A 26721-nucleotide genomic window follows, 5' to 3' on the forward strand; every position below is an offset into this window, starting at 1 on the left:
AGACCTGCCTCTCCACTATAGCTGCAAGTCGCTGACTCATCTACCAATATAGCTGCAAGTCGCTGACTCATTTACCAGTATAGCTGCAAGTCATTGACTATCATCAACTCCATTGGCATCCTCTCTCCATCTGCTGTTATATACGTTCCAATATTCACCCTGCTGCCAGAGGACCGCTGTGCAAACTCCGCCTCTCTGGTAAGCATAGTCAACTGGTGAAATCCTGGGCAAGACTCCTAGTGCCCGTGACAGGTAGTCAAAGATGATACCAAGACAGCAGGCTTGAGGACCATGAAACAGTGTAATGTATATAAATTTCATGTAAATATATTTCACTCAGCTTTGTAAAGAGTTCAGTTGCTAGAGTTGTATGGCTACTGATAAATACATACCTCCCTGCTCAGCTTTTCCTCCAGCCTCCTTCTATTACCTCGCCTTACAGCTCTCACATAAAAGGAGGCTCCCAGGGCAGCTGGGGTGTAGTTCAACTGGCAATTACGCGAAGCTCCCCTGCCTTGTGGACAATTTGTTTATGGCAGCACAGTCTTTGGTGGATGGTGCCAGAGATGTAGGCCCCAAGTAATAAAATATAAAAGGGATGTTAGAGGATATTACCCTCCCACCTCCTCTCCTACTGCTCTGGGCCCTGGGAGATAACTCCCTCTACCACTATTATAATCAACAATGCACCAAATACAGTTCCAGATCCAAACAATAAGTTTGAGTTCATTGTAATTGAACTTGTCTGCAGAAAGTCCTTGGAGCATATTCTCAGTGCAGCCTCTAAACATGTTGTTCTCAGTAGATTACACTTTTAACTCTTTCCGTTCTCAGATTTCTTTTAGAGCAAATTTAGGTAATATTATAGGGAAAAATTCTGAGTTATCTGCACTTCCTGGTATAGGTGTATGTGCTGCCACTTGATGGAACCTGATGAGTCATAGACATACTTACCGACTTTCTTCAGCTCTCTTCCGGGAGCCAGCCAGTGGAGGTGGGCGTGTGGGGGGCGGGGCGGCCAAAATCGCGTCATTTTGGAGGGCCAAACGCCGCGATTCATCCTGGAATCGCAGCGTTTAGGATCTAATTCTGCCCACTTCACTAGGAAGTGGGGCACTTCCTAGTGAAGTGGGCAGAATTCGGTAGATTGCCACACTCGCCCGGGAGTCCGGGAGACTCTCGCAAAATGCGGGAGTCTCCCGGACATTCCGGGAGAGTTGGCAAGTATGGTCATAGAGGGAGGTCCCGACCCTCAGTAACTGGAGTAAAACAAAATCAAAGACACGGTTCCTGGGCTAATATGTGATTGTGCTTTGTTTGTGAGAGAAATGTACTCTCTTAGTATTGTGTCAAATAAGCTTTTAATATTCAACAAATGATAATCACAAAAACACTAAGGGCCTGAGTCATTAAGGTGAGCAAAGCATAAAAAAGGGAGTAAAATGTGGGGACAGATTTATAGTTTGGGTAGAGCATGTCCTAGATCAACTTTAAATTTCAGTGTAAGAATAAAACTATCAAGTATTTGTGTGTTAGATGAAAAAACAGTCAGTATTATGTGCAAAATAATAAACTAATTTGCTCCCCTTTCTTTGTTACATGGTTTGTCCCAGAAAACATTTACTCCTTTTTTTGCCTTATTTTATCGCTAATGACTAAGGCCCTAAACATACAGTCAAACAATGGTTCTGGCCAAAACGTCAATACAAAAGCATCTAATGCATGTAATATAATATAAATATGGATCCTGGTATTGTATATAATCATATGATTAGAGCTGCAATGTATCCTGGTGGTAAAATTCACACAAAATAGGGATAAGAGTCTTTTCATATATAGTCTTTCATAAATAATCCAATGCCTTATACAGAGGTGTCAATAAGGAGTTTATATGAAGAAAATGCCCAATATCTCTATTATATATATATATTGTAGCTGTCCAATATTGTTGATGCTTGCTGTATACAGTTAATTTAATCACAAGTAAGTCCGATGATGAAGGTGTTACCCTTGGTTGATTTGGATCCTTGTTGGTGTGAAAGGATGACAACACTATTAGTCCAGAATAAAAGTTCCAAGTTTGTTTAAATAAATAAATATTGTGAGAGGGTTGTCCTTGTGTTTCCTTCCCGTTTACTTATTTCTTACCTCTCCTAAGGTATGGGGGGGCTCTTTTCACTGAAGTCCCAGGAAGAGGTGAAGTCCCGAGGTGCTCGGGAGTACTGCAAAATTTGCACATGCACATGCGATAGTTTTGGTCTTTCTCTGTCAACAAATGCCGGTCAGCAAGATTCTGTGTCCCGGCAAGCGGGCAGATGTTGAGATCTGATTTCAGTGTCACGGCAAGCGGGCGGGTGTTTGTATCTAATCAAATGTGTCTTTTAGAAGTGTAGCAGCGGTGACACATTTTGGTACACATACACAGTACAGAAATTAATATATGTATGCCACAAAAATTGGCATATGCTCAACTCTAAATTGACCCCTTTATGTCAAACATTGGGCACAATCAACTATGCCTAATATTGAATCTGTCTCTAAAACTGTATGTTTTCCACTAGGGTTTCTGAATGAAGCCTTGCACAGCCAAGTATCAAACAAGGAAAAGCACAACAATATAGTTCACCCCCATCTACAGCAAATTAAATTTGTTTTTGTATTTCTAGTTCCACTTCAAGAGAATCTTGCACTGTAAATATATAGAAGACTGTATAGATGATATGTGGAAGCTGTATTCAAATTTCAAACACAAGTACATGGCTAAGACCAATAGTATCAGCTAATTTATGAGAAGCGTGCACTAGACTAATACTTTTTATTTGTGATATAACAATTAAATCATTACAAATATCTGTTGAATAGAAACAGACTTTAAGGCCGTCATTCAGAGTTGTTAGTCCATTTGTGGGGCATACCAAAATACATGCACGTCTAGATTTCTACTCTTTTTAAATATTGTTACTAAACTAATGAGTACATTTATGACAGCGTAACAATATTCACAACAATAAATGAATACATATGTAATGATAGTGTATATTTCTCAATACAATTAAAAAAGGTGTTTGAATCAACAATCCAACAATACAAATTTACATATATGGGAATGAGGTGATATTGATTTGGTGGGGAGTGACAGGAAAACTTAACCTGAGGTATAAGAGTAAGAAAGAAAAGGGAAGAGTATAGAAAAGGGAAGAGTATAGAATAGGGGCTGGCAATCTCAAGTTGAGTATAGTAAGGAAATGTAGGTTTAGCATGATCCCTGAAGATGTGATATAATTAAACTTAGATGCATCTCCAGATATGCTTCCTAGGCAGTGTGTCTTTTGCAGGTACCCGAGACTTGGTGTAAATATAGGAGATGATGATGACACCAACAGCATTATATAGCCACTTATGATTGGCTGCTTGCTCACTGAACCTTTCCGCTGATAATACTCCATTCACCATGGCAATATTATGGCAAGTTTCTTATTTGTTCATTTCATTTGGACTAATGCATGAAATTAGATGATTCCCATTGGATATTTAAGCGGTAATACAACCAATTTGCAGGTGTTTGTATTCCATTGCATTTTATATGGAAAAATCTACTTTCACATTTATTAACACTGGCAAGTCACTATTATCTCATGTGTATATGACACTTTATTATTGCATAGTGCAACATTTGCATTTAAAACTGTCAAGACGTATCCGTGGCATAGAAATAGATTTGCTTTGAGTTGGACATATCTTGAGATACATGTGACTCAAATTATATGCATACATTCTGAACATACTATATCAAACCAAAGCCTTAATAGTATGAAGAAAACATAGGTAGACTCTGATTTGCACTTTGGATTCTATCTTTTTTTATAGAAGACATCATACACTACTGAGCACTATTTATTTCTTATTTGTTTCTATTTTTTTTAATGCCTCAGGGAAGAGAATCCACAAAAACAAAAGCTGAAATGCTTTGAAAATCCATTGTGTTGGTCACATAGATCAGATTGAACTCAAGGGGAAACAAAATCCTCTTTAATGTAAGATTTAACCTCTGTGTGATGTCCTGGGCAGCATTGTGTAGTACAGAATTCTTTGTCCTGATGAGCTCATGAAATAAACATCATTATTTATCTAGCCTAGAAATCCAGGAATGTGCCTTGGTCTATGTATATTTTTAGTGATCTTTATTCCAACTTATGAATAGAATTTAATTATAGAATTGACATTATAAGTGCTAACACTCTCTTGATACAATCTCATTATTGGCTAGGATTATCTGGGATGATGTATAACAAATGATATTTCACATAAAGGCATAGTGTACATTTTAAAATCCAGATCATCAATCCAAAGGTTGTGTTCTATGAGAAATATTATATTAAATCCTACAGCTGAAAAGAACATTAATCCCTAAGCAATTGTTTTTTTATCACTTCCATGCTAACTGACAACAGATACTCTTTACTTTTCCAAGTACCTTAGGGGTGATATACATTTTTGCACCTCTATTTGCACTGGTGCACCCACTTTTGTGTGAAGTATAAATGCAGGTTAATGTCACCAATACATGGACATATTTCTTCATTTGCTGTAATGGGTTTTATACACCCAATTCATCTTTTGCAAAATGCTAGCCTCTGTACTCACATTATAAAGGTCAAAGTGCTGCCTAACTTAATAAATTGATTCCCATTGAACTGGTTATTTGACCCTCATTAAGTATTTTTTGACATTAAGGAAACAGCAGGGTTTCCATGACTTGGTGTCATATTTGATGGTGTTTCTCAATACCTTATATTGATGTGGCTGGTTTTGTGATGGGGATTTGTGCTCAGGCGACAGCACCTATATAAAACCTCAACTTCCCTGTACATTCTGCCTAGGAAACATGTTATTGTGCTCAGGTATTTTCACCTTGCTATTCTGAATGACTTTTTAGTTTACTTCTTTACTTTTTACTTCTTAGTAATTGGCCCAAGTTGCACTCAATTTGCTCCAAGCTTGGTCTGAAGCAGTTCTGCGGGCCGCTGACTTCCATATTACCCATGCCCTTGTATTAGGTAGCAGCTTCCTGGTGGGGCTAGCTTGATCTGTGGGATCTGTGGACATCCAATAGCGGTCCTAGCTTTCTTACATGTGCCCCTGGTCAATACCTTGGTGTAAATTAGATATATATACAACATTGTACCCATCACTAACAAGTGTCATCAAAGAGGGTCCACTCTCAGCCACTGTCACATGGCAAACACTGTTTACAAGTGGTCATACTACTGAACACCATTTCTATGGATATAATTTATATGACCCTTTATAAGACCCTCCAAAATCGAGGCCATCAGACTTGGTATCTCCTCCTCCCCTCCCTCTCCTGCTTCTCTCTTCGCTCCAACCTCTTCCCACATCCCACCCTGGTGCTCCTTCCGCCCTACTACAGGTGATGAAGTGAACTCCCTCATTCTTTCCTCTCCCCCGTCCACCTGCAACCTGATCCCATCCCCTCTCACCTTCTCCGCTCCCTCTCCCCCACTGTCTGTGCTTATTTAGCTCACCTCTTCAACCTGTCTCTCTCCTCTGGCACGTTCCCCTCCTCCTTCAAACATGCCCTTATCACTCCTATTCTAAAAAAAACCAATCTTGATCCCACCTCACTCGCCAACTACCGCCCCATTTCACTTCTCCCCTATGCCTCTAAACTTCTCGAGCAAATTGTCTGCAACTGCCTCACCTGTCACTTCTCAGACAATTCCCTCCTTGACCCTCTCCAATCTGGTTTCCGCCCCCTCCACTCCACCGAAACCGCACTCACCAATGTAACTAATGATCTCCTCTCTGCTAAATCCAGGGGTCAATTCTCCCTCCTCATCCTCCTTGACCTATCCGCAGCCTTTGACACCGTAGACCACCCCCTCCTCTTGCAGACCCTTCACTCTCTCGGTCTCTCTGGCTCTCCAATCTCCTCTCCATCCACACCCCCGCCCGGTCCCTGCATTCGGCCAATGACCGTCGCCTCTCCTCCACTCTGATCACCTCATCCCACTCCGGAATTCAAGCTGCCCCCCTGCACTGGAATGACCTCCCACGCTCCATCTGTTTGTCCCCTAACCCGTGCTCCTTCAAACGGGCACTCAAAACCCATCTCTTCCTTAAAGCCTACCAGCCTTCCACCTAACCCTCTCTCCATGCTCACTCTCCTCACTTCACTCCTCCTCTGTAGAGGTGTGCACTTTCCCCCCTCCTCCGACATCCTCTGTGCCTGTCTACCCTCCCTATAGGATGTAAGCTCATATGAGCAGGGCCCTCCTCTCTCCTGTCTCTCTACCTTCTCTTCTGCTCCAACCTCCATATATTTGCCTTGCCTGGAGCCTCTGAAGTCTTGGTACTACTCATTTATTGTTTTGTACTGTTATTCCCTGTACTGTCCATTGTTTGTATTGTGTACGGCGCTGCGGAAACCTTGTGGCTCCTTATAAATAAAAGATAATAATAATAATAATACGAGTTAATTCACGAATTGGTCTGTATCACCACTTTTGTTATGTTATCCTATGCCCCATCTTCCCTACTATCCTATCTCTTCATGCTTTCAAACACCAGTGCATTTCATTTATATAAAATAAATATAGGGACATAATACCCCAAACACTGATTACATGGTTACGCATTTATAATGTGTAAATAATTGATTTGTAATATGCAAGAAAAACATAATAACAATGATGAGTACAGTTCAGCCATTGCATCTTCACCAGACTAAATCATGGCCTATGGGGCCTTTCCACAAATCGGGGCCTGTGCATTAGTAACGTTCATATTATATTTGGATTGAATAAAAATCAGAGTCACTTACTTTGCATTTGCCATTGAGACTTCTAATTAATCTATTTCTCAATCTATCTAGAGGCACAGTAATATAGAACCACTTTCCCCATTTCAGCAGCAGAGGAGTTAATGTGTGCTCTAACTGTAAAAGATGAGGCCTAACTTGTCATTGTAATATTTAATGCAATCCCTATCTTCACTCTGTTGTATGAAATTGGAAGTGACATGTAACCAAAACCATTGGCATTTTATATAATACAGTAAGACAGAATGTGTTTCATTGGTTGTGTCATGCTTCATATAACAGATATACCTCAATGAGTGCATAAAGCAAGAGGTTATTTAAAAAATTACTGCTGAAGCATGCTTACATTGTTCTGTAAATAGTCATCGCACAAATAATGTTATTCTACTTTGGTGACCATGAAATTGCTTCAAAAGTAGCAATCATGCAAATAGCCTATGTTTCAAAAAGTGATTACACTATGACACTAAAAAGATTGTTTTTTTTTATTGTTAAATTCCTGCAATCATTACAATTAAGATATTGTTTTTTTTCAAAGTCAAATTTCAGTTCCATATTTAAAGTAATATTTGTCTAAAAATTTTATATTCTGAATTTAAGCAATTTTTAGCATATATTCTATTTGATATCAATCTGATCATAAGGTTGTTGTATGGTATCATTTTAGTGATCTAACTGGTAAATAAGTCCCTTAAGGAATGCAAATAAAATATACTAACCTAAATAAAACAATTTATAGCAAGTCTAAAAGCCTACTACATCTTTCCCTTACTTGTTCCTAGGGTCTTGCTGGGGAACCTTATGTGATGTCATAAAAGGGGGCAGGGCTTAACAGCAATACAGTTTTCTTGTGATTAATTCTAACAAACTAATTTCAGGATTTAAAATACTGTGAACCTTTACATTTCTGTCAGCAGATCTCAGATAACCGCCATCGAGCTGTATTTATGGATACCATAGTACTTAGGCCACATCCATTTTGCTATGTTACACCTTTTATATCAATGTAGCATATCTCAAGTGCCTGGCATAAGTGCAGTAATGTGCCCCAGTGCCAGTATATAGTAATGGTTCCTAGTACCAGAATGCCAGCAATGACAGTATGCATTCCAGTGGGAGTATACTGTATGCTCACCGTCCCAATATATTTCCCAGTGCCAATATACCACCCAGTGCCTATATGCAGTAATGCACCCCGAGCCAGTATGTGCCCTGGCCTTCAGTCACTTAATATCTCCACTACATTCTAGTCTCAAGGCTGCTGTCATAGTAACCAAGAAGAAGCAGATTTTAGTTATTTTCAATTAACTGTTTTTAATTATAGTCGCAGCCACAGGCAGAACCCTGTCAGTAAGACTCCTTTTCCTCATACACCCCTCCTCTGTGATCTGTCTTTCATTGGGGACAGAGGAACCGTATTAGGCGCAGGGAGCACTGATGAGCGTGAAAGGATCCAGGCTGCCGCTATTGTAATAGAATGCAGCATGCACTGTCACGATTGACAACAGAGTAAGTGGGTCTGTCAGTGAGAACTGTGCACTGGTCTGACTTGCTGTCCACTTACTGACTGAGATTTTACTCTACAGATGTCATAAAACCATATAAAAGTGAGTTAGCATGAGCTGCATCATTCCAGTGGTTTTGGTGGATGAAGTGGTGAAACTGCCGACGTTTATACATTTCATACAATATTATACAACATGTACAAAATGTATCACATGGACTAGCTACTTTCTTTAAATAATAAAACAGAGTAAGAAATTACATCAAGTGTGATCAATATCCCCTTATAAGATTAAAGGAACAAATATAATACTTATATTTAATATGATGAGTTCTCTTACAACAGAGACAATCCTCTCAATTGATGTTCCCTCATACAGGTTCACATAGGAAAGAACAGAATCATAATAGTGAATAATTGTATAAACATAGCATTCAAAAATATTATTCCAAAGTTCTTTCATTGCAAAAGGTGCTTCTATTGTTCAGATGTCAGACAAATTGCCTTCAATCAATGAAAGTCTATTCCAATCGCTGTGCCCCCATGTCAGGCTGCTCACAATAATATGTTTGGTATAGAAGCCTCAATGTCAGATCTGTAAACTCTTTTCTTTTTCTTCTTGCTGAAGTTTCTACTGTCAAAGGTCCTTCCATCAACTGTTATATATAAAACCAAAACAGAAAAGGGTATTTAGTATAATACCGTCTTTTTATTGTATTTCCAGAAATAAACATCAGCAATCTAACTCACATATAAAATTATGTAAAAATCTGTGTATACACAGTCCTACCAGAACAATGAGGTTATACAGCAGTGTATAATGGTGTTGTACAAGGACCCCACGATGTCTCAGCCACTGGTAACCTCCCAGCATTCAGTTAGGATGGTCATCAATCCAGGATTAAAAACATATTGGAGCAGGAGAGCTGAATAGAAACTTCCAAGTTAAGAGAACTCATCATATTAAATATATGTATTATATTTGTTCCTTTAATCTTATAAGGGGATATTGGTTGTGTTTGATGACATTTTTTACTCTGTTTTATTCTTACATGTATATATCCTAAACTTGTATATGTTTAGACTTGACATTTTTTGGGCAGCAGTTAAGAAGTGGAGCGCTGTAAGTTTATTTTATTCTTTTTGTAAAGCATTAGCTACTTTCTTTGTTTAAGTATCATTTTTTGGTATCATTGATCTTCCACAACCCTTTATGATGCACTTGAATTCTGTTTAATAGGGTGTAGAATATTTTCTATTCTTACCACCAGGAAGAGAGTATTAATACCATTTCACCTGAAGCAGTGTGTGTAAATAAAACGGTGATATTACTGGTGTGCATTACCATAGCACAAAACTTAAGCTGCACAATGCAAAATCAGCTTTGGACCTGCCGTGTACTTCAATTGGTGCAAGTGAACCTCGATGTCCTTCATGAGGCAGTTTGCACAAGGTTCGTCTGTTTCTCTCACAGCCCCGGGTAGAAGGTGAGCAGGAGAACCAATCACAAGTGGCTTGTGATTCGTCCCCCACTTACAACCCTTCTCCGCCATTTAAAGATGGAGAGTTTCATTGATTTGACAATTCTTTATTACATGCAGTCGTTTTACAGAGAGGGAGCCAGTTAGTAAATATTATCAAAGGTAGTAGTACATCTTTAAGGGCATAAAGATTTCATTCACATCGTCCTCAACAGGTTAAAAATGTAATATACCAACAAACAATGGTTAATGATACTGTATTTCTTATATGAAAGCAGTATTATTTGTTTGTTCAAATGGAAACTGTCACTTGTAGGATCGGAAGTAGAATTAAGTCTTATCAATTAGCATGAACATGAAGCTGCTAAGCACAGAAGGTCCCTTTCTATTACTGGAAGGATATCAAATCAGCACAATCCAAAATCATTTTCCTGCAAGTATGAAGATACATTACTATCCATAATTGCAGCAATTTAATTGTGGTTGATTGAAAACCTTCTGCATGGCAAACAGAAATAATTAATACTATTTTATACGAAAAGAATATACATGGGCTTTTCCATGAAAACATGTAATGTTAATGGCAGACTAACTGCTCCATTTAGTCTTCCCATTTACTGTATGGTTTATTTTCATTTTGAGCATGTTTCAAATGCTATAATGCTGTGTTTTTCTTCATCTATATCTACAGGACTTTAGTTCTTTACTAGCATGTCTTAACATTACTCATTAGTGCCCGCCGGTTTGTGACATTTTCCCTTTGTTAAAAAATGACATTTATTTTGCTATGTACCCTCTTACTACTACTCCTTGATAAAACCTTTGTTTGCCTATATGCTTCTATATAAAGTTTCAATCATGTTTTATGCAGTGTTTTTAAGGCATGAGATGGAACTAATCAGGGCAGCATCTAACAGGTGGCAGCACGCTCTTTTGGATGCAGTATAGCACAGGACCCTGAACAGCGAAGGCAAATTGCTGTTTGACCCATCGGGTTATATCAGCCTTAATTCAAAATACCAGCTTTAAATATTTTTCTTCAAGGGGCCTTGGGACCCCTCTGTAATTGTAAACACTGGTCCTGCTACTGAACACTGCAAATGTAAAGTTGTCAACTTTAAGATAGCAAATGTAATTAAATCTCAATGGAGAAGGTCTTTTAAACTTCTCAAATCAGACAGGGAGGGGTAGGACCTGCTAAGCACAGGTAGAGACAAAAATATTTGACCTGGACGTTGCAATTGTGCCCTGTCTGAAATTCCTGGAAAAAGAACCGAGATGGCTGAATGCTGAGCACTCTAGCCAAGGTCAGGGACTGGAAAAGGCAAGATGATCAAGGCCTTAAGCCAGGGTCCAATCCAAAAACATGCTGGTTGGGTAATTGGCTTTCAACAAATAGGATGAGTGTGTGATTATGTGGCAGAAAATTTAGACGTTATGCTCCAATGGGGCAGGGATTGATGTGGATGATTTAATATTCTCTGGAAAGTCTGCGTAATACACTATAATTAATAAATAAATAGGGTCAGGATTGAAGAAAGCAAAAGGGTCAAGGAAACTAGCTGAAGCCAAGTGTGGAAGAAAACAGAGTAGGCAGTCAGGCAGGTACAAGGTCAACAACAGAGTAAGAACAGGGAATTGAGTTCACAGCAAATTCTCAGCAACTAATACTTGATTGAAGGGCTGCTGAGAGTACTGATCTCACATATTAAGAATGCAGGTGCAGACAATAATGAGGTGTGCTTTCATAATCCTGGACCATATAAATCCAAAATGTAGAAATAGACAGTTATTTGACCTGTCTTACCTAGCTTTTTGGAAGCACAGCCAATAGTGTAATGGATATGTGAAAGCATTTCAATAGATGGAAAACTGAACTGCACTTTGAGACAAGAACCTGAGCTCAAAATCAAGTGCTGTCTTGTTGAACAAGGTATGCTAATTTATGATGCACCCTTTGATGGTAAATGAGAATTAGGGACTGAAGATAAGTTGGATGTATGCCAATTTGCGTAGCGTTAAATAGGAAACTTGGTTCAGTGCATGCCCACAAAACAAGCCACACTCATTTGCCTGTATGCAGATTTGTTCGCGTTAGACATTTGCGTTTCCTTGCGACTGGAGAGACCGGACAGGCGAGGGGGTGTGGTCTAACGTAGGCAGAATACAGTAAGGATGTGTTCACATAATTGTGAACAGATGCAGACCTGCATATACGCTAGTCAAAACCGTATTAATCGCGGGTGCCTGAGGACCAGTGCAAATACACACGGATAATGATGACGAAAGTCACTAGCATTAGGTAACAGCTTCCAATTAGCTGATTGCAGAATCACCGCTGAAGCTGACAGGTGCTTTTTTCATTGATCGTGCATATATTATATGATTTTGTGGGTGCATTTTAGCAAGATTTATTTATATTTTGTACACGAGAAGTAGAGCTATGCCTGCTGTATCCGAGAGTTTTTTTTACATTTTATTCAAACATTATAGTGTATGATTATTTTGCTATCAAACAAGCAATTGCGTGTTTTAGTGGATGCTTTTTACCTTTGCATTTTTTACACAAACTCAGCATGAGTCCTTTAGTGTCCAAGAGAGCCAATGAAATAGATTCATGAAATTCAGATTGCGAGTGCTTAGCCCATCCCCAGTTTAGAATGTCAGCATTTGTTACAAAAAATACAAAAATAATTAGAATATAAAATAAAAAAATTAATTTAATGTGCAACCCAGTGAAAGGTGAATATACATTTTCAATAAATTATTACATCCACACAAAAACATTGTTGACCTTGAGAGCAGAGTACCCATTCAGAGATAGATATGTCATAATTCAGAAATTTTAGAAATCAACAGACAGGTTTTTTTTTTCTGAAAAAAACATTTCATAGCAATCAGCGAAATGGGGAAAGCACTTTGTGTCTAGAAGATGTGGTATTGTAGATTTCCATTACATTTCTTCTCTTATTTTACATAAAAAGCCTCTAAAACTCTTATTGCAACATATAAAGATGTACTATATATTTCTGGAAAATAACAAACTGATGTTTCAAATGTAATTTTATAAAACGTTCCTAAAGTTCACTTTTATAAGCAAGGCGTCACAGATGACATACAGTATAACCTGCAAGAAGAGAAGACACTCGTTGCAGGTACCATGGTAAGTGGAAGTGGCACAGTGGCAATTTAGTTCCTAACAAGCTACAAATGGGTTAATGTTTATTGCAGTGAATGGTGGACCTTAATTAAGGATTAAGTAGAGAATCTGGCCTATCTTGTTACAAGTCTCCATAATTTTCCTGTTATTAGCTTAGGATATTTGACTTAAGTGAAAAAAATATATATGCCATGCAGGGCCATCTTTTCCATTGGGCACGATGGGCAGCTGCCCGGGGGCCCCACGGGCAAGGGGGCCCCATAGGCACGGCTCTCAATGAGAATAAATTATCCTGCAAAAAACAAAAACCTGCCAGAAAAACCTACAAGGGTCACTGAGCAAGTACATCTATCTATCTCTATCTCTCTCTATATATATATATCTATATCTGTATCTCTATACATCTATATATCTATATCTAGGGGCCCCGGTGCACTGCTTTGCCCGGGGGCCCATAATGTTGTTAAGATGGCCCTGATGCCATGTAAGTGCCCAACAGAAGTTTTGGTGCAGGCACATGAGATTATATTTGTTGGAATTGATTGCAAGAGCCAGGGCTCAAGTACAAACACTTTTATGTGACCGTGGTGGATTTTGCTCCTCCCTCAAGGTGACCAGCAATCTGGGTTATGCAACTGTTCCAACATTGAGTGTGTAGATTGTTATCCAAGAAGGTCCGGTAATTGTGGCTACCCAAATGCCAAGCAACAGCATCACTGTCCACTTTGACTACATGCAGAAGTTTCCAAACTGGAATAGATCCTGTCGTTCATTGGATTAGCCGATCTGTTTCATTCCTTAGTTGGTGTCTGTTAGTGCAGTCAGAAGATTACTGCACACAAATGTCTGTGGCATTCATGTTCCTACCCCATTTTCCAACAAGTCCAATACTGATCCAATTGATTGTGACCAGATTATTATGTCATCAGGTGAGAGAAACAATTGACACATTGATTGTGATAGTAGACTATTTTATATAAAGCTTCTGACACCCTCCACATTGACTTTGCCTAGGTACTTTGATCATTTTCCAAAATACAAAGGTGAAACCCACTGTAGTTGGTCCATAAGTAAAATAAATCCTGGTATGCATCTTCTAAAATATACAGAATCTGGTCCAAAAAGTTGCATGTACTTTTGTTTTAAGTGAGTCATATGCCCACACACAAGTTATTTTTGTACTCTGTCTCTTATAGTAAAGTACAGGCAATTCTAAAATATACTGTATATAAAAATGGCTCAGTTAAACTCTTTCCACTGAATAGATCAGCATAAGAAACAAAACCTATAATTAGAAAAGCCTTAACTATTCTTTGATAAGTCAACATTATTCATACATTCCAAAATGCTAGACAGAGTATTTGGTATCGGATGGAAGAGGTCACCTAAGACGGTTTGTGCTATGTACTGATTTGTAAATGTTACAGCTTCTGTTCTATAAATAAATATGTTTTAACCCTGGCTCCTTAGTGCTATAGTGTTACATACAAAGACACTATGGTGGTATGTATAAAAGAGTCATACAGACATTGGGATGGTTTTATCCAAAACCTGGTATTACTTTTTATAGCATGCAATTGTGATAAGACGACAACTTGTAACATTATGATTCCATAGTGAGATCATGTGAGCGTGCTTTAAACCTGTCAATTGCTTCTCAAGAGGAGTAATCATATCAGTGGGGGCACCAGAGCCCCTTTAATAAGAAATACACTGTGATTACCTCAGCTGCAGGGAATCAGTCAGCGTCACTCAGTGCACCGTGCTGTAGCTTTGGATGATCATAAATGGCTCTCAATACCCCTTGAAGCTAGAATGCTCCACTGAAAATAGTTCTGATCAAAGTCATGTAAGCATGTCATTTTCCAGTCTGTTTTATTCATGCTGTGCTAAGAAAGAGATCTTATGGAAACGCCTGTTCCATCTGCATAGGCTGCTTCAAGGTGCTTGTTTCTTTTATCTCAGATGGCAAATTCTCAAAAGCTGTTACTTTGTGATATAAACATTTGCTTATTAAAAGTTCTTACAGCTCTTACATAACTTGTCAAATGATATTAATCAATGTAATTGGGTCATTCCTGTAGTGTTCTATTGAACTTCACCTACCTACCCTAGCATTGGTTCAGTTGATAAGGCACCCCGAGAAAAATTGCATTCTATAAGACATTTTAGTTTTGCTGAAATTATAAATGCACCATCCAGTTTTTATGTTGTATGGAATATATATCTAGCACACATATTCTAGTGCTCTATGAATATTACTGTTATGAGATTGTGGTGTATACATTTAATAACTTGAGTGGGATATGGCCCCAGAATATCTGTTTGTAGTGATTTGCAGTGATTCAGGTGCATTTCAGCTCAAAAGTTGTCAATTTTGTTACATTTCATTCCAATTTGAAAAAGAAAAAAACCACACCTCTGACCTGTTCAAAGTAAAAATGAATTAAGTGCAAGGGCTACACTGTTGATTAAATTTGTAAAGCGGGAAGTATATTTGTAGAAGCACTCCCCCTGTAAGCAGTTCCCATTTCCAGTGCACTGTGTAAAGCGAATATCTAATTAAATCAAATATCTAGTTTTATTTTGCCCATTGTAAAACAAATCTTCAAACACACAAAGTGCCACAAGTTATCAAGCCAGTCCTGATATCTCCTCATTTACACCATAAATTTAAGCCACAAATAAGACTAAACTTAGCCGGACATTTTCACTCAAGGACTTGATTTTGCACCAGCTCAGAGGTGGTGGAGATTGGATCTCATACTTTTACATAATGGCGGCAAAGAAAATAGCAATAAACTGTCAAGGTCTGCATCTGGCTGCTTTACAGCATCTTCTCTGTGGATGCTGTTATTCCTACTCCAGATCCTGCCTGCAAGTGGTTAACTTCTCATCATTGAAGTTGGTTCCTAATCATCTGTGTCTGGCCTTTAGAAGACTGCCTGTTCCAGCAAACTGGTTCCTCATTTGTCTCTGCTGCTGGTCTCTCTGAGAAACTCCTGTGCTCTGGTACTAATTGTCCCCTGGTATCTGACTCCTGTCTGTTCCATTGTCTAGCACCTTTTTCTTGTGACCCAGAGCCCGGCTTCATTTGAATTTTCTCCTGTCTACTCCTTGGAATTGTAATGGATCTTCCGACTTCTGACCCTGGCTTGTCTGACTTTCCGCCTGTCTGATTGTTTAAGGGATCATCCTGTATTCACAGCTCCTCAGCTAAACATGGTAATTCTGGTATACTGTGTCTGCACTTCACCCATTGTACCTGGGAACCTGCATCTACAGCTTCTGAACTAAACCTGGTATATCCTGCTATCAGTAGCTGCAGATTACAGCTTCCAAGCTAAACCTGGTAGTACTACTGGCCTGTGTCTTCCCTTCACCCATTGTGCCTGGGAACCTGCATCTCCAGCTACTGAGTTAAACCTGGTAAAAACCTGTTATCAGTATTTGCAGTTTACCCACTATACCTGGTATCCAGTCTCTCCTGTTTCCAAGCAAAACTGTTAATCCTGCTATCCTGTGTCTGCGGTTTATCAACTGTACATGGTATCCAGACTTTTGCTTGCTGTTTAACCATTGATTGCATTGAGTTTATACCTGTCTGATCTGTGTTTGTAAAAAAAGACTCGGTTATCATCTCACAACTACTCTCTGTGGTATTCATACTGGGAACCCTGACGTAAACATTAGGTCGTGTGCCCCCTCCCCCCTCTTAAATCCTCAACAAGTACCAGATATTTAGCCTGGATTGGACTATAGCAGGAAGAACATAAGTTTGGTGCTCCCCAGCTTCAGTGAGAACCAGCCACAGACTGGTCAGTGAACGGCCGGTGTCTCTATGTAGTTTACATCAAGGTAACTTGTTTTTGCTAATGTGGATTAAGTATTATTACATCTTATGCCATATAGTTACACATACAAGTCATACAACATTTTACAAATACTACTAATAAATATATAAATAGACAAAAACAAATATAAATTCCCATAAAATATTGAGTACACTATGCTTCAAAACAGTTAAACAAATCACTATGATGTACTCTTCCTACATCCTTTCTGATTTTTTCTGCAAGATCAAATATGTTTGAAGAATATGAAATTATAAACACACCATTCTGTAGAAATTAAAGAACACACTCACCCTGGATACAAGTCAGGACAACATCCAAAGATATCCTATTTTTGTAAAACTACATGTGCTAATTGTCAATGCTTCAACAGCAATCTTTCCTAATTCATTTATAGTTTCCTTAATAATCTTTTCAAGCACTCTACCAACTAGTCTAATTTCAGCAGTAATTGTGTGTATAAATGTGTTAGTGCTGATAACTGCGAGTCAAGTCACTTAGGAGAAAGAAAACAAATTGAATCAATTTTCCTCTCATCTCAGACAGGGCCTAATTTCCAAAACGTGGAGATGATGTGGGCAGCACGGTGGTGTAGTGGTTAGCATTTCTGCCTTACAGCACTGCGGTCAAGAGTTCAATTCCTCACCATATCCTTATCTGTGAGGAGTTTGTATGTTCTCCCCGTGTTTGTGTGGGTTTCCTCCAGGTGCTCTGGTTTCCTTCCACACTCCAAAAACATAGTGGTAGGTTATTTGGCTGCTAACAAATTGACCCTAGTCTGTCTGTGTGTGTGTTAGGGAATTTAGACTGTAAGCTCCAATAGGGCAGGGACTGATGTGAGACTTCCACTAGTTTACTTTTTAATAGACACATTCTCCAGGCTGAATGGAGTGGCACTGCTAATATGGTTCCTTAGGTAAGGCAGCTTTGGCCTGTAACTGAAAAGCCATGAAACATTTATTTAGTCTTCTGCAATAGTTCAGTCATTTCATCAGTTAAATGTAAGTCAACAAGGTGAGAAGTAACATGTGATGAAGAGGGTAATTCCATGTGTCTCAGCATTAGGATTTCATTTGTGCTTAGCATAGTCTTTTTGTTGGTAGTCACTCTCATACTCATAAGGACAAATGTAAATGCATTCAGCCATTTTAATCCTACACATATTTTCAAGTTTATTCTTCAAAAAAACATTTTATTTTTAGTATTTCTACAAATCCTGAAGCCTGTGGGTAACAAGGGAAATTGAACTTCTGTTGCATCTGTTAGACTTTATAATCTGGTCAGTAAACTGTGTGTCTTGAGCAAAAAAAACCTTTTTAATGGAACTACAAACACAGAGATATAAAATATTTAAGCAACTTTTACTGAGTAATAGTATCTGCCTTTGCACATATATGTCAAACCATTCTACAACACAACTAACATCACCCCCCCTCCCAAGACCAAGGAGTGGGTGAAGGACCATCGGCGCACCTAGGTGATCATCAGCAATTGATCAGGTTGCTGCAAGCATCCTGCCAGTCTCCAAATAGATTTTTCTGATTCTGAGGCTTGGTCCTTTATCCTAAAGGGTTGCTCTAAGAGACTGATCAATTGAAAATTAAAGTAACAAAGTTGAGGATGTGGAAAGGGTTACTGTCTTCAACCTAAGCATTTCCTCCTTTAACATTATCATGATGTTTTAGATATGCAGTACATTTAATAACAATGACAGAAAAAGGTATCATTAAAACACCATGGGTCTAAGTCATTAAGGAAAGTAAGGCAAAAAAAGGATTAAATGTTCTCCGGGACAAACCATGTTACAATGCAAGGGGTGCAAATTTGTTTATTATTTTGCACATAAGTTAAATACTGGCTATTTTGTCATGTAGCACACAAATACTTGATAGCTTTATTTTTGCAATGAAATTTAAAGTTGATGTAGGACATGCCCTACCCAAACTATAAATCTCTACCCACATTTTACATTTACCTCCCCCTCCAATGCAACATGGTTTTGCCCAGGTGCAAAGTTACTCCTCTTTTATGCTTTGCTCTCCTTAATAACTCAAGTAGTGCAAGTAGTAGTGCAACATAGGGAACAATTTTAATGTGTGTGTCTCTAGAGGTGAGTATGGCCTAATATTGAGAACATTCTGCAAATCCCAATGCCAAATTTGTTTACCCATTTCTGAGACAAAACCCATCAATATAAAACAGCAAACCTGGATTGTGTAAAGAAGCGTGTTGTGTGGCATAGGAACCTTGGCAAAGACATGCAAACAGTCATGGGATTCACCGTCATCAGAGAGATAACAAGGGCAGGGCATTTTGTAGTTGTAATGTTTGTAGCAGAGAATAAATCCTAATACAATTGTTTTTTTTCTGCAACTAGAAATGCATGTGAAACACAAACATCTTTGATAAATGTTTTTACTAGCGTTTGGAGCACATTATTGGCTTTCCCAACAGGTAAATGGATAAAATAAAAAAAGATGCATTCTGAAAAATTGTATAACTATTAAAAATACCAGTAGGCATGGTGATGCTGAAAACAATGGACACAATATCTCAGGGTAGGAGATATACTTCTCTGTCCATCCTACAGCTTGAGTGCTATCCATATATACAGACCATCACTCCACCTCCTCCAACTCCCTGCAACATCCAGAGTACTGTTACTTGGGTTATTGCAAACCTAGCCAATAGCCAAAGTTAAACAATAATAGTTACATATATTCGTCACATTAAATATACTAAGTAAAATCATAATATTAAGTGTGTATGGACTGGCACAAATATAGGGAGAGGTACATATAACCAGAGGGAGCTTTACCAGTGATCGGGTACTCTTGAGGTACAGGGAAGGTTTGAGGAAAGAATTATGAGCAAAGTTAGATTGGCTTGGCCACTGTGCTTTCCAGTGACAATTGTATACATAGTGCTGTACAGAGAATATGTTGCCATCCACATCAGTAACTGTCCCATTGGAGCATACAGTCTCATACAGTCTCATTTCCCTACACGTGCACAGACTAGGGTCAATTTTGTCAGAAGCCAGTTAACCTACCAGTATGTTTTTGGACTGTGGGAGGAAAAGAATCAGAGCCGTCGGAAGAAACCCACATAAACTTGGAGGGAATATAGAACCTCCACACAGTTTGGGCCATGGTCGGAAATCATGACCCCAGCGCTGTGAGGGAGCAATGCTAACGACTGTGCCAACATGCTGCTCTAATGTGATAATATGCATTGTCAGCAGAACTTGCATTCCCTGGATGTTGCTTAAAAACTATTGTTAGTCTCTCTAAATAATCAGCAGGCAATTCCCCCTTGATCTGTTTACAATTATGTATTTTAGCCTAAGTAGTTTTGGGTGGATAGACTTTTTGTACAGTTTTTAACTGTATAGGTCCATAACGGACTATGAGATATGTACAGTTTGCTGTTTGTTGTTCACTATCACTTGTCTAAGAGGAAAGACACTTTGGACCTGATTCATGTCCAAATGCAAATTACACATAAGTTGCATCTTAAAAAAGATTATGCAACTTGAGCGTAGTTCCGGCCGTATTCAAATTCTAGTGTATCTCAAGATATGGTTCAATTTGAATCTGGGTGGACGTACCATCGGCCTACACAGTACTTGCCTTACATAGACACACAGAACAGACTGCAGTAGACACACTTGCGTAAGTACAATAAAAGCTCACATCAGAATGAATACAAATGTTCTTTGATCATAGAATTAAATAACAACTCTTAACAGTATAATCATTTATATAAATATGTATTTTCGCATATACATTTTTATTTTGAAAAACAATGTTATACATTAAATAAATAAATTTAAATTGATTTCAGTGTGTATTGTACATACAATTTGTTTCTAAAGAATATCTTAGTTGTATACAGTTGTTCACTGATAGCTACTGTCACACCATTTACACCTGTCCTGTAGTGGGTGGAAAAGATATGGCTAAACAGAAGCATACTTACAACAAACAGAGGACTTGAATCAGCTGCATCTGCGCCAGAACATCCTTACTGTACATGGGTACATTAATCTTCCTCTCTTCCCTGTTCTGTCTCTCAAGTAGTAGCCAGTCTTAAGTGTCAGTTGCGTACAGTCATTGGCGTAGTGTTATTTTCTGAGCATGCTCAGAGCTATTTCACCAAGACACTCTATCCAAAAAGAGATACACTTGAATGTAAATCAGGCCTTAGCTTCATTCCCTTCTGAATCTTCCTTAGCCACTTTTATATTTAATATTCTTTCTCCCACTCTACTTGTTCTTAATATTTTTACTAACTGCGAGCTATCTGGTAAAGACAGTTTGAGATGAGTCTGTAGCCTCACCTCCCACCATGAACAGTTGTGTTTGAGCATTTAGTCAGACCCGCCGCTCCCATTAGGCAAGGTTAGGCAATTGCCTAGGGTGCCGGGCTCTGCAGGGCGCCTCAAAATTAAAAAACATTGACTATTGTCCTTTAAAACTGTGCGGCGGCCGCCGCACAGCTTCCGAGAAATCCACAGGGGGGGGGGGGAAGGGGCTATGAATCTTACCTGCATTAAGCTGCTCCTCTCTGCTCTGTCTCCTCCCCTCCGCTCACTGACTGTCGGGCGTGACATCATCATCACGGCCCGACAGTGTCTGTGAGTGGAGGGGAGAAGACAGAGCAGAGAGGAGCAGCTTAATGCAGGTAAGATAAGGAAAGACGTGGGGAGGGGAGGGAAGCACCGATTTTGACAGGGTACCTGCGGCGGGGGGGCGCCGATATTTAAAGTGTGCCTGCGGGCGGGGGGGGGGCGCCATTTTTCACAGTGTGCCTAGGGCGCCAAGGACCCTAGCACCTGCGCTGCATTTAGTGCACCTTGAGGAGGATTTTGATATAGTGCTGGAGCTTGCGTATTATTTCTAAAATATAATCTTGTGTTTCTTCATTAAGCCTAATATTCATGGTGAGTTGTGAACAAACTGAAACTGACTGTTTTATACCTTGACAGGACACCACTTGTTTCTGAATAGTATTTAATTGTTCCTTTAATTTACCTAGTTTTGTTTCAAATGTTCTACTCCTGACATGTGATTGTTCCCATCTCTTAGTACTTTCTTTATACCATTCAAAGTAACTATTTCATTAAACCTGAAAAAAAAAATTCCCATGAGATTAAATGATTCAGCAGTTACAATGATATTTCTAAATATGAAATGTTCCATGCTCTGGAAACTGTTAAAATTGATCCTCTTTAGTATGAATATGTCATTCTATAATAATCGTAGAACTTGTATGATATACTATATATACATAACACTAGTTGTTGACACTGGGTCCAGAATTTCCTTTTACCGGCACCCAGGAAGAACTAGCAGTTAGTTTCAGTTTGTCTCACACATCTCCTTTTCACCACAACTGACTAATGGGCAACCCATAGGTGGTGATGGTGACATTAGACAAATCCCCTATTGAGTATTTATTTGTCATGTATGATTCCAGAGTGTTCTCCAGTCTTCTAGCCTTCTTGAATAGACCATACATTGTGCACCCTTTCTACATCCAGTCACACTCGGTGCTGCTGCACACAATTTCAGAACTCATCATTAATCAACACAGCAGTGAAGACACACACTAGGGGGTAAATATATCCAATCGTCTAAAAATGAAAAGTGGAGTTGTTGCCCATATCAACCAATCAGATTCTAGATATCATTCTGTAAAATGCACTAGATAAATACTCGCTAGAATCTGATTGGTTGCTATGGGCAACACCTTCCACTTATCCTTTTTAAAAGGTTTGATACATTTACTCCCCTAGCTCATTTCACATGGGGACACATTTACTGATACCAGCTTTACTCTTTATAAAGTGTACATAATAAGCAGTATTACCTCAATTCCTTTCAGGAATAAACATTATATAGTTGAAATTCACAATAATTCTTACCAATGGTGTATCTAAGAGCTCAGGTATCAAAAGGTCAGATACTGTCTGATAAAAGAAGGGAGAAAATTGCAATCCCTGTCCAAAAAGTCAAAAGAGATTTCAAAAGGTCTCCAATGTAGGGTGCAAACTGAGGTTTCAGCTTGAGGTGGTCTCTTGTTGCCTTTTTCTTCCACTCCAACTATTTGCATCCCACAGCTAACACCAATAAATTGAAGAATTCTTTCACAGAGGCTTCTCCAAAGTGTAAATAATCATATACACCTTTAGGGCCTGATTCATCAAGGAACATAAAATGTACATATTTAACGTTCTTTTTAAAAAAAGACTCACATATATTGGGCATGCACAAGACCGTATTAAACAAGGAGAGGATGTAAAGATACGTCTGTTGATGAATATGGGCCTATGTCCACTCTGCTCTATCAGACAATACACTGCAGGATACATCCGATTCATATGTGGAATATAAAGTCGCAAGAGAATGCACAGAAAAGAAAAAGGTTACCTGTTAATAACATAGTCATTAATCACAAAACATTCAAAAATGTTTCCTTTCATTTTCCATAAAATACATTTATTAGTATGCTATGAATGTCTACTGTAAATAAAATGCATTTTTACAGTTGCTCCTGGTTACAAAATAATTTTCTAGCCTGCATACACAATCGTTATCACTAGTAATCAGCACTTACACCAGACCTGCAGCTGGTTCAAGTGATACAACAGAAAAGCACATACCTTTGAGATGCCCAAAGCTTGTATCGGGCGCTGCTACATGCACTTGAGATTGGCACGTCCTTACTGTAAACTGACTATCTGCATACACACAGTCCCCTCTCTGTTCCACCCCTGTAATCTTAGGCTGTAGTAAGGGTCCTTTATGCTTGAAGATGAATTGGACGTTGCGGCCTTCTCTGGCGTATGGGCATGCACAGTACAATTTTACATAAAATACACCACATATCAGCATTTACGTGCATCAGGCCCTTATTGTTCTCAAACAATTGCTAGGAGACCATTCAAAATTATAACGTTACCACTAACAGTATGGAAAGCCATTTACAATTTTCAAAAAGAAAACACGTGTTCAAATAGAAGAATAGAAGAAGTATATGTTCTTAAAAACATGATTGAAAAGTCTATAGACAGGAAAGACATGATTGAAAAGTCAGCATGCATAGAATAAACTTTCTTACACCCCCCTTATATGTCACATACACACCCTTATTACCTCTTAAAGAATGAATGGAAGAAGGAGGAAGAGTATGAAAGAATGAGTCCTAATCAGTAATCTTCCTCACTACTATAAATATTGCCCTCCATAGTCCATAAATCACTTACCTGTTTCATTGGATATACTTGTTTCTTCATCAATCACATCTCAGTGCATAGATGTTATTTTCTAAATCACTTTACCATTGACTATGTTTGAACATGTTTCTTCTTTTTTTAGGTCTGGGTTTAAGAACTGACCACTGACTACACTAATTAGTCAATGACTTTCAAATATCTTTCAACTCAATTATGAAAGGATTATCAAGCAGTCGTAGCCATCATCATGGGGTTGTATGTGATTCAGTATGTGAACCCCTGCCTCACCACACAGATAGAAAGCCATATTTGATGAATCCAGTAGATCCTCATCCTGCGGATCACCCTTACTATGCTCAAAGGAACTCATTCCCAGTAGAATGCATGATGCCCTATGGGGATCAGATTGCCAGCAGTACCTTTCCAAGAAGACATTACAGTTCCCACCATGATCTTAAAGATGAGTGTGCATTAGTGCCCCATGGAACAATTGGAAAAGGTAACCGACCTCCTACCAACATTTTGGACCAATTTGAAAGACAAATCCCTATCAATCGGGATGGCTATCACACCTTGCAATACAAACGAAGCGCTGTAGAGCACCGCAGTGACAGTCCTGGTAGGATACGTCATTTAGTTCACTCTGTTCAGAAACTCTTCACTAAATCACATTCTCTTGAGGGCCCAATGAAAGGAAATACTAATGGAAACAAAGCCAGTCCAGATGAAATGCCAACTGTGAGGTATGGAAAGCGCAGTAAAAGCAAAGAGAGGAGAGCCGAAATTAAAGCTAGAGCTAACATTTCAGGGTGGTGGGGTTCACAGGATAATTTAGATAATGATGTTTGCATCTACCATGGTCCCACTGCTGTCATGACTATGGGGAGATGTCCTGACCGCTCCACTTCTCAGTACTTTATGGAAGCTTACAATACCATTAATGAACATGCATTAAAGTCATCAAGAAGCAATAATGATGTGAAATGCAACACTTGTACAAATTTGCCTGTGAGTTTACCTGTAAGTTTGGACAGCCAGATGTTAAAGAAAAGTTCTTGGGCATCTGCACTGACAGTAAGCAGGGCACGGGAAGTGTACCAGAAACCTGCTATAAACATGGACCAGGCACTGGGAAAATCAGACTCATGTCAACAAGAACGGTCATTTCAGTACCTGCAGGTATGCTTACAGTGATATTCTCTTATTTATTAGCCACTTGTGGTGTAAGCACAGTATTTGTTGTGGCACATGTGTGATTGGTTTAGCTGATCCTGTTAGTAGTAATTAGAAGTAAATGAAATTAAGAATGATATGCTAATAATCTATAGTACCTGAAGCTATAAACATTTAACTACTTAAAATTGAACTTCGCTAGTCATAGAAAAGTATATGAAGTAAAATTCATTCCCAGGGCCATCTGAAAGGGATTTTCCACTGTAACTTAACTTTTGGCAAGGGCCATTCTTTTGGTACCCTACAGTTTTGTCATTGTCTAGTGAGAAGTTGGTAATCATTTTAAGATGTCTCCGTCTTCTACTACTTAATCCTGCTGTTTATAGTAAATGGCGAACCTACAAAAAGCATCACTATAGGGAAACAAAGGTTAAAAATGTTAATTTACAGTGGAATATCATAGCTCTCATATTATAATTTGTGAAGGTGATGTAACTCATCAAAGAGTAAACTACTAGACACAAGTCATCACTGTGTCATGATGAATTTTACTCATGGTTATGAAAATTAATTGGTTGTAAGCTTGAATATATTCCACATCTTAGATGTGACAGTATCTTCAATTTAATTTGTTTAAGTATAACGTTATATTTCTAGGACATTTACACGATATACAGTTGTGTCTGTAGTATATTAATCTAGAATACTCTTGTGTTAGTGTATACTATTGTGATACAATATGCTGTCTTATAAAATCTTACATTGTAATATATTGCTCTGAGATACCATAAATGAAGTTAGTACTGTGGAAAAAAGGTTTATAAATACTACCCTCACTCACTGTATTTTTTCCAACTGTTCCTGCTAAATGATATAACTCTTCACCTATTTGTCATCAATATACCCTTATTGAAATTACAAGTGTTTGTGATGTGAAGTCTTAAATCAAGATAAATTATGTCAGATCTTTCTCCATCTTTAAAAAAATCAAGTGAAAAACAAATAGACTTTTTTTTAGGAAGAAGTGAAAGCAGAAAACCTACAATGCCCTGAGTGAATAAGAGTTCATATACACCTTGTGGAAGCACCTTTTACTTTTATTATAGCAGTGATTCTTTTTGAATAAGTCTATCAACTTTGCACACATTTCCCTGCAAAGAATTGAAGGATTATCATATTGCATGGGGATCTCCTGTGCACAGGCCTTTTTAGATAATTCCACAGGTTTTCAATGGGATTAAGGACTTGCCTTGACTGGGCCATTACAAGGCTCTGATCTCTTTTTCTGAAGCCATTCCTTGGTTGACTTGGATGTGTGCTTTGGATCTTTATCAAGGTGAAGTTCCTTTTCATTTTCAACTTTCTGACAGAGGCCAGCAGGTTTTGTGCCAAAATATCAGCTGAAGAGAAGAAGCCCAAAATCATTGTACTGCCACTATCATGCTTCACATTAAGTATGGTGTTCTTT

At 38.6% G+C, this 26721-nt stretch overlaps 1 protein-coding gene across 3 annotated transcripts in view; it reads left to right on the forward strand.

Moving 5' to 3' along the window:
* DLGAP1 (DLG associated protein 1) overlaps positions 1 to 26721 on the forward strand; it is a 493753-nt gene that overhangs the window by 242336 nt on the left and 224696 nt on the right. For all 3 annotated transcript variants that reach the window (XM_075213364.1, XM_075213366.1, XM_075213365.1), the window contains one exon: positions 24223 to 25259. In XM_075213364.1, coding sequence (XP_075069465.1) covers positions 24294 to 25259 — 966 coding nt within the window. In that variant the 5' untranslated portion in view covers positions 24223 to 24293. The remainder of the gene's footprint in view (positions 1 to 24222; positions 25260 to 26721) is intronic.

This window comes from Mixophyes fleayi, chromosome 5, assembly GCF_038048845.1.
Source record: "Mixophyes fleayi isolate aMixFle1 chromosome 5, aMixFle1.hap1, whole genome shotgun sequence".
Classification (NCBI taxonomy): Eukaryota; Metazoa; Chordata; class Amphibia; order Anura; family Limnodynastidae; genus Mixophyes; species Mixophyes fleayi.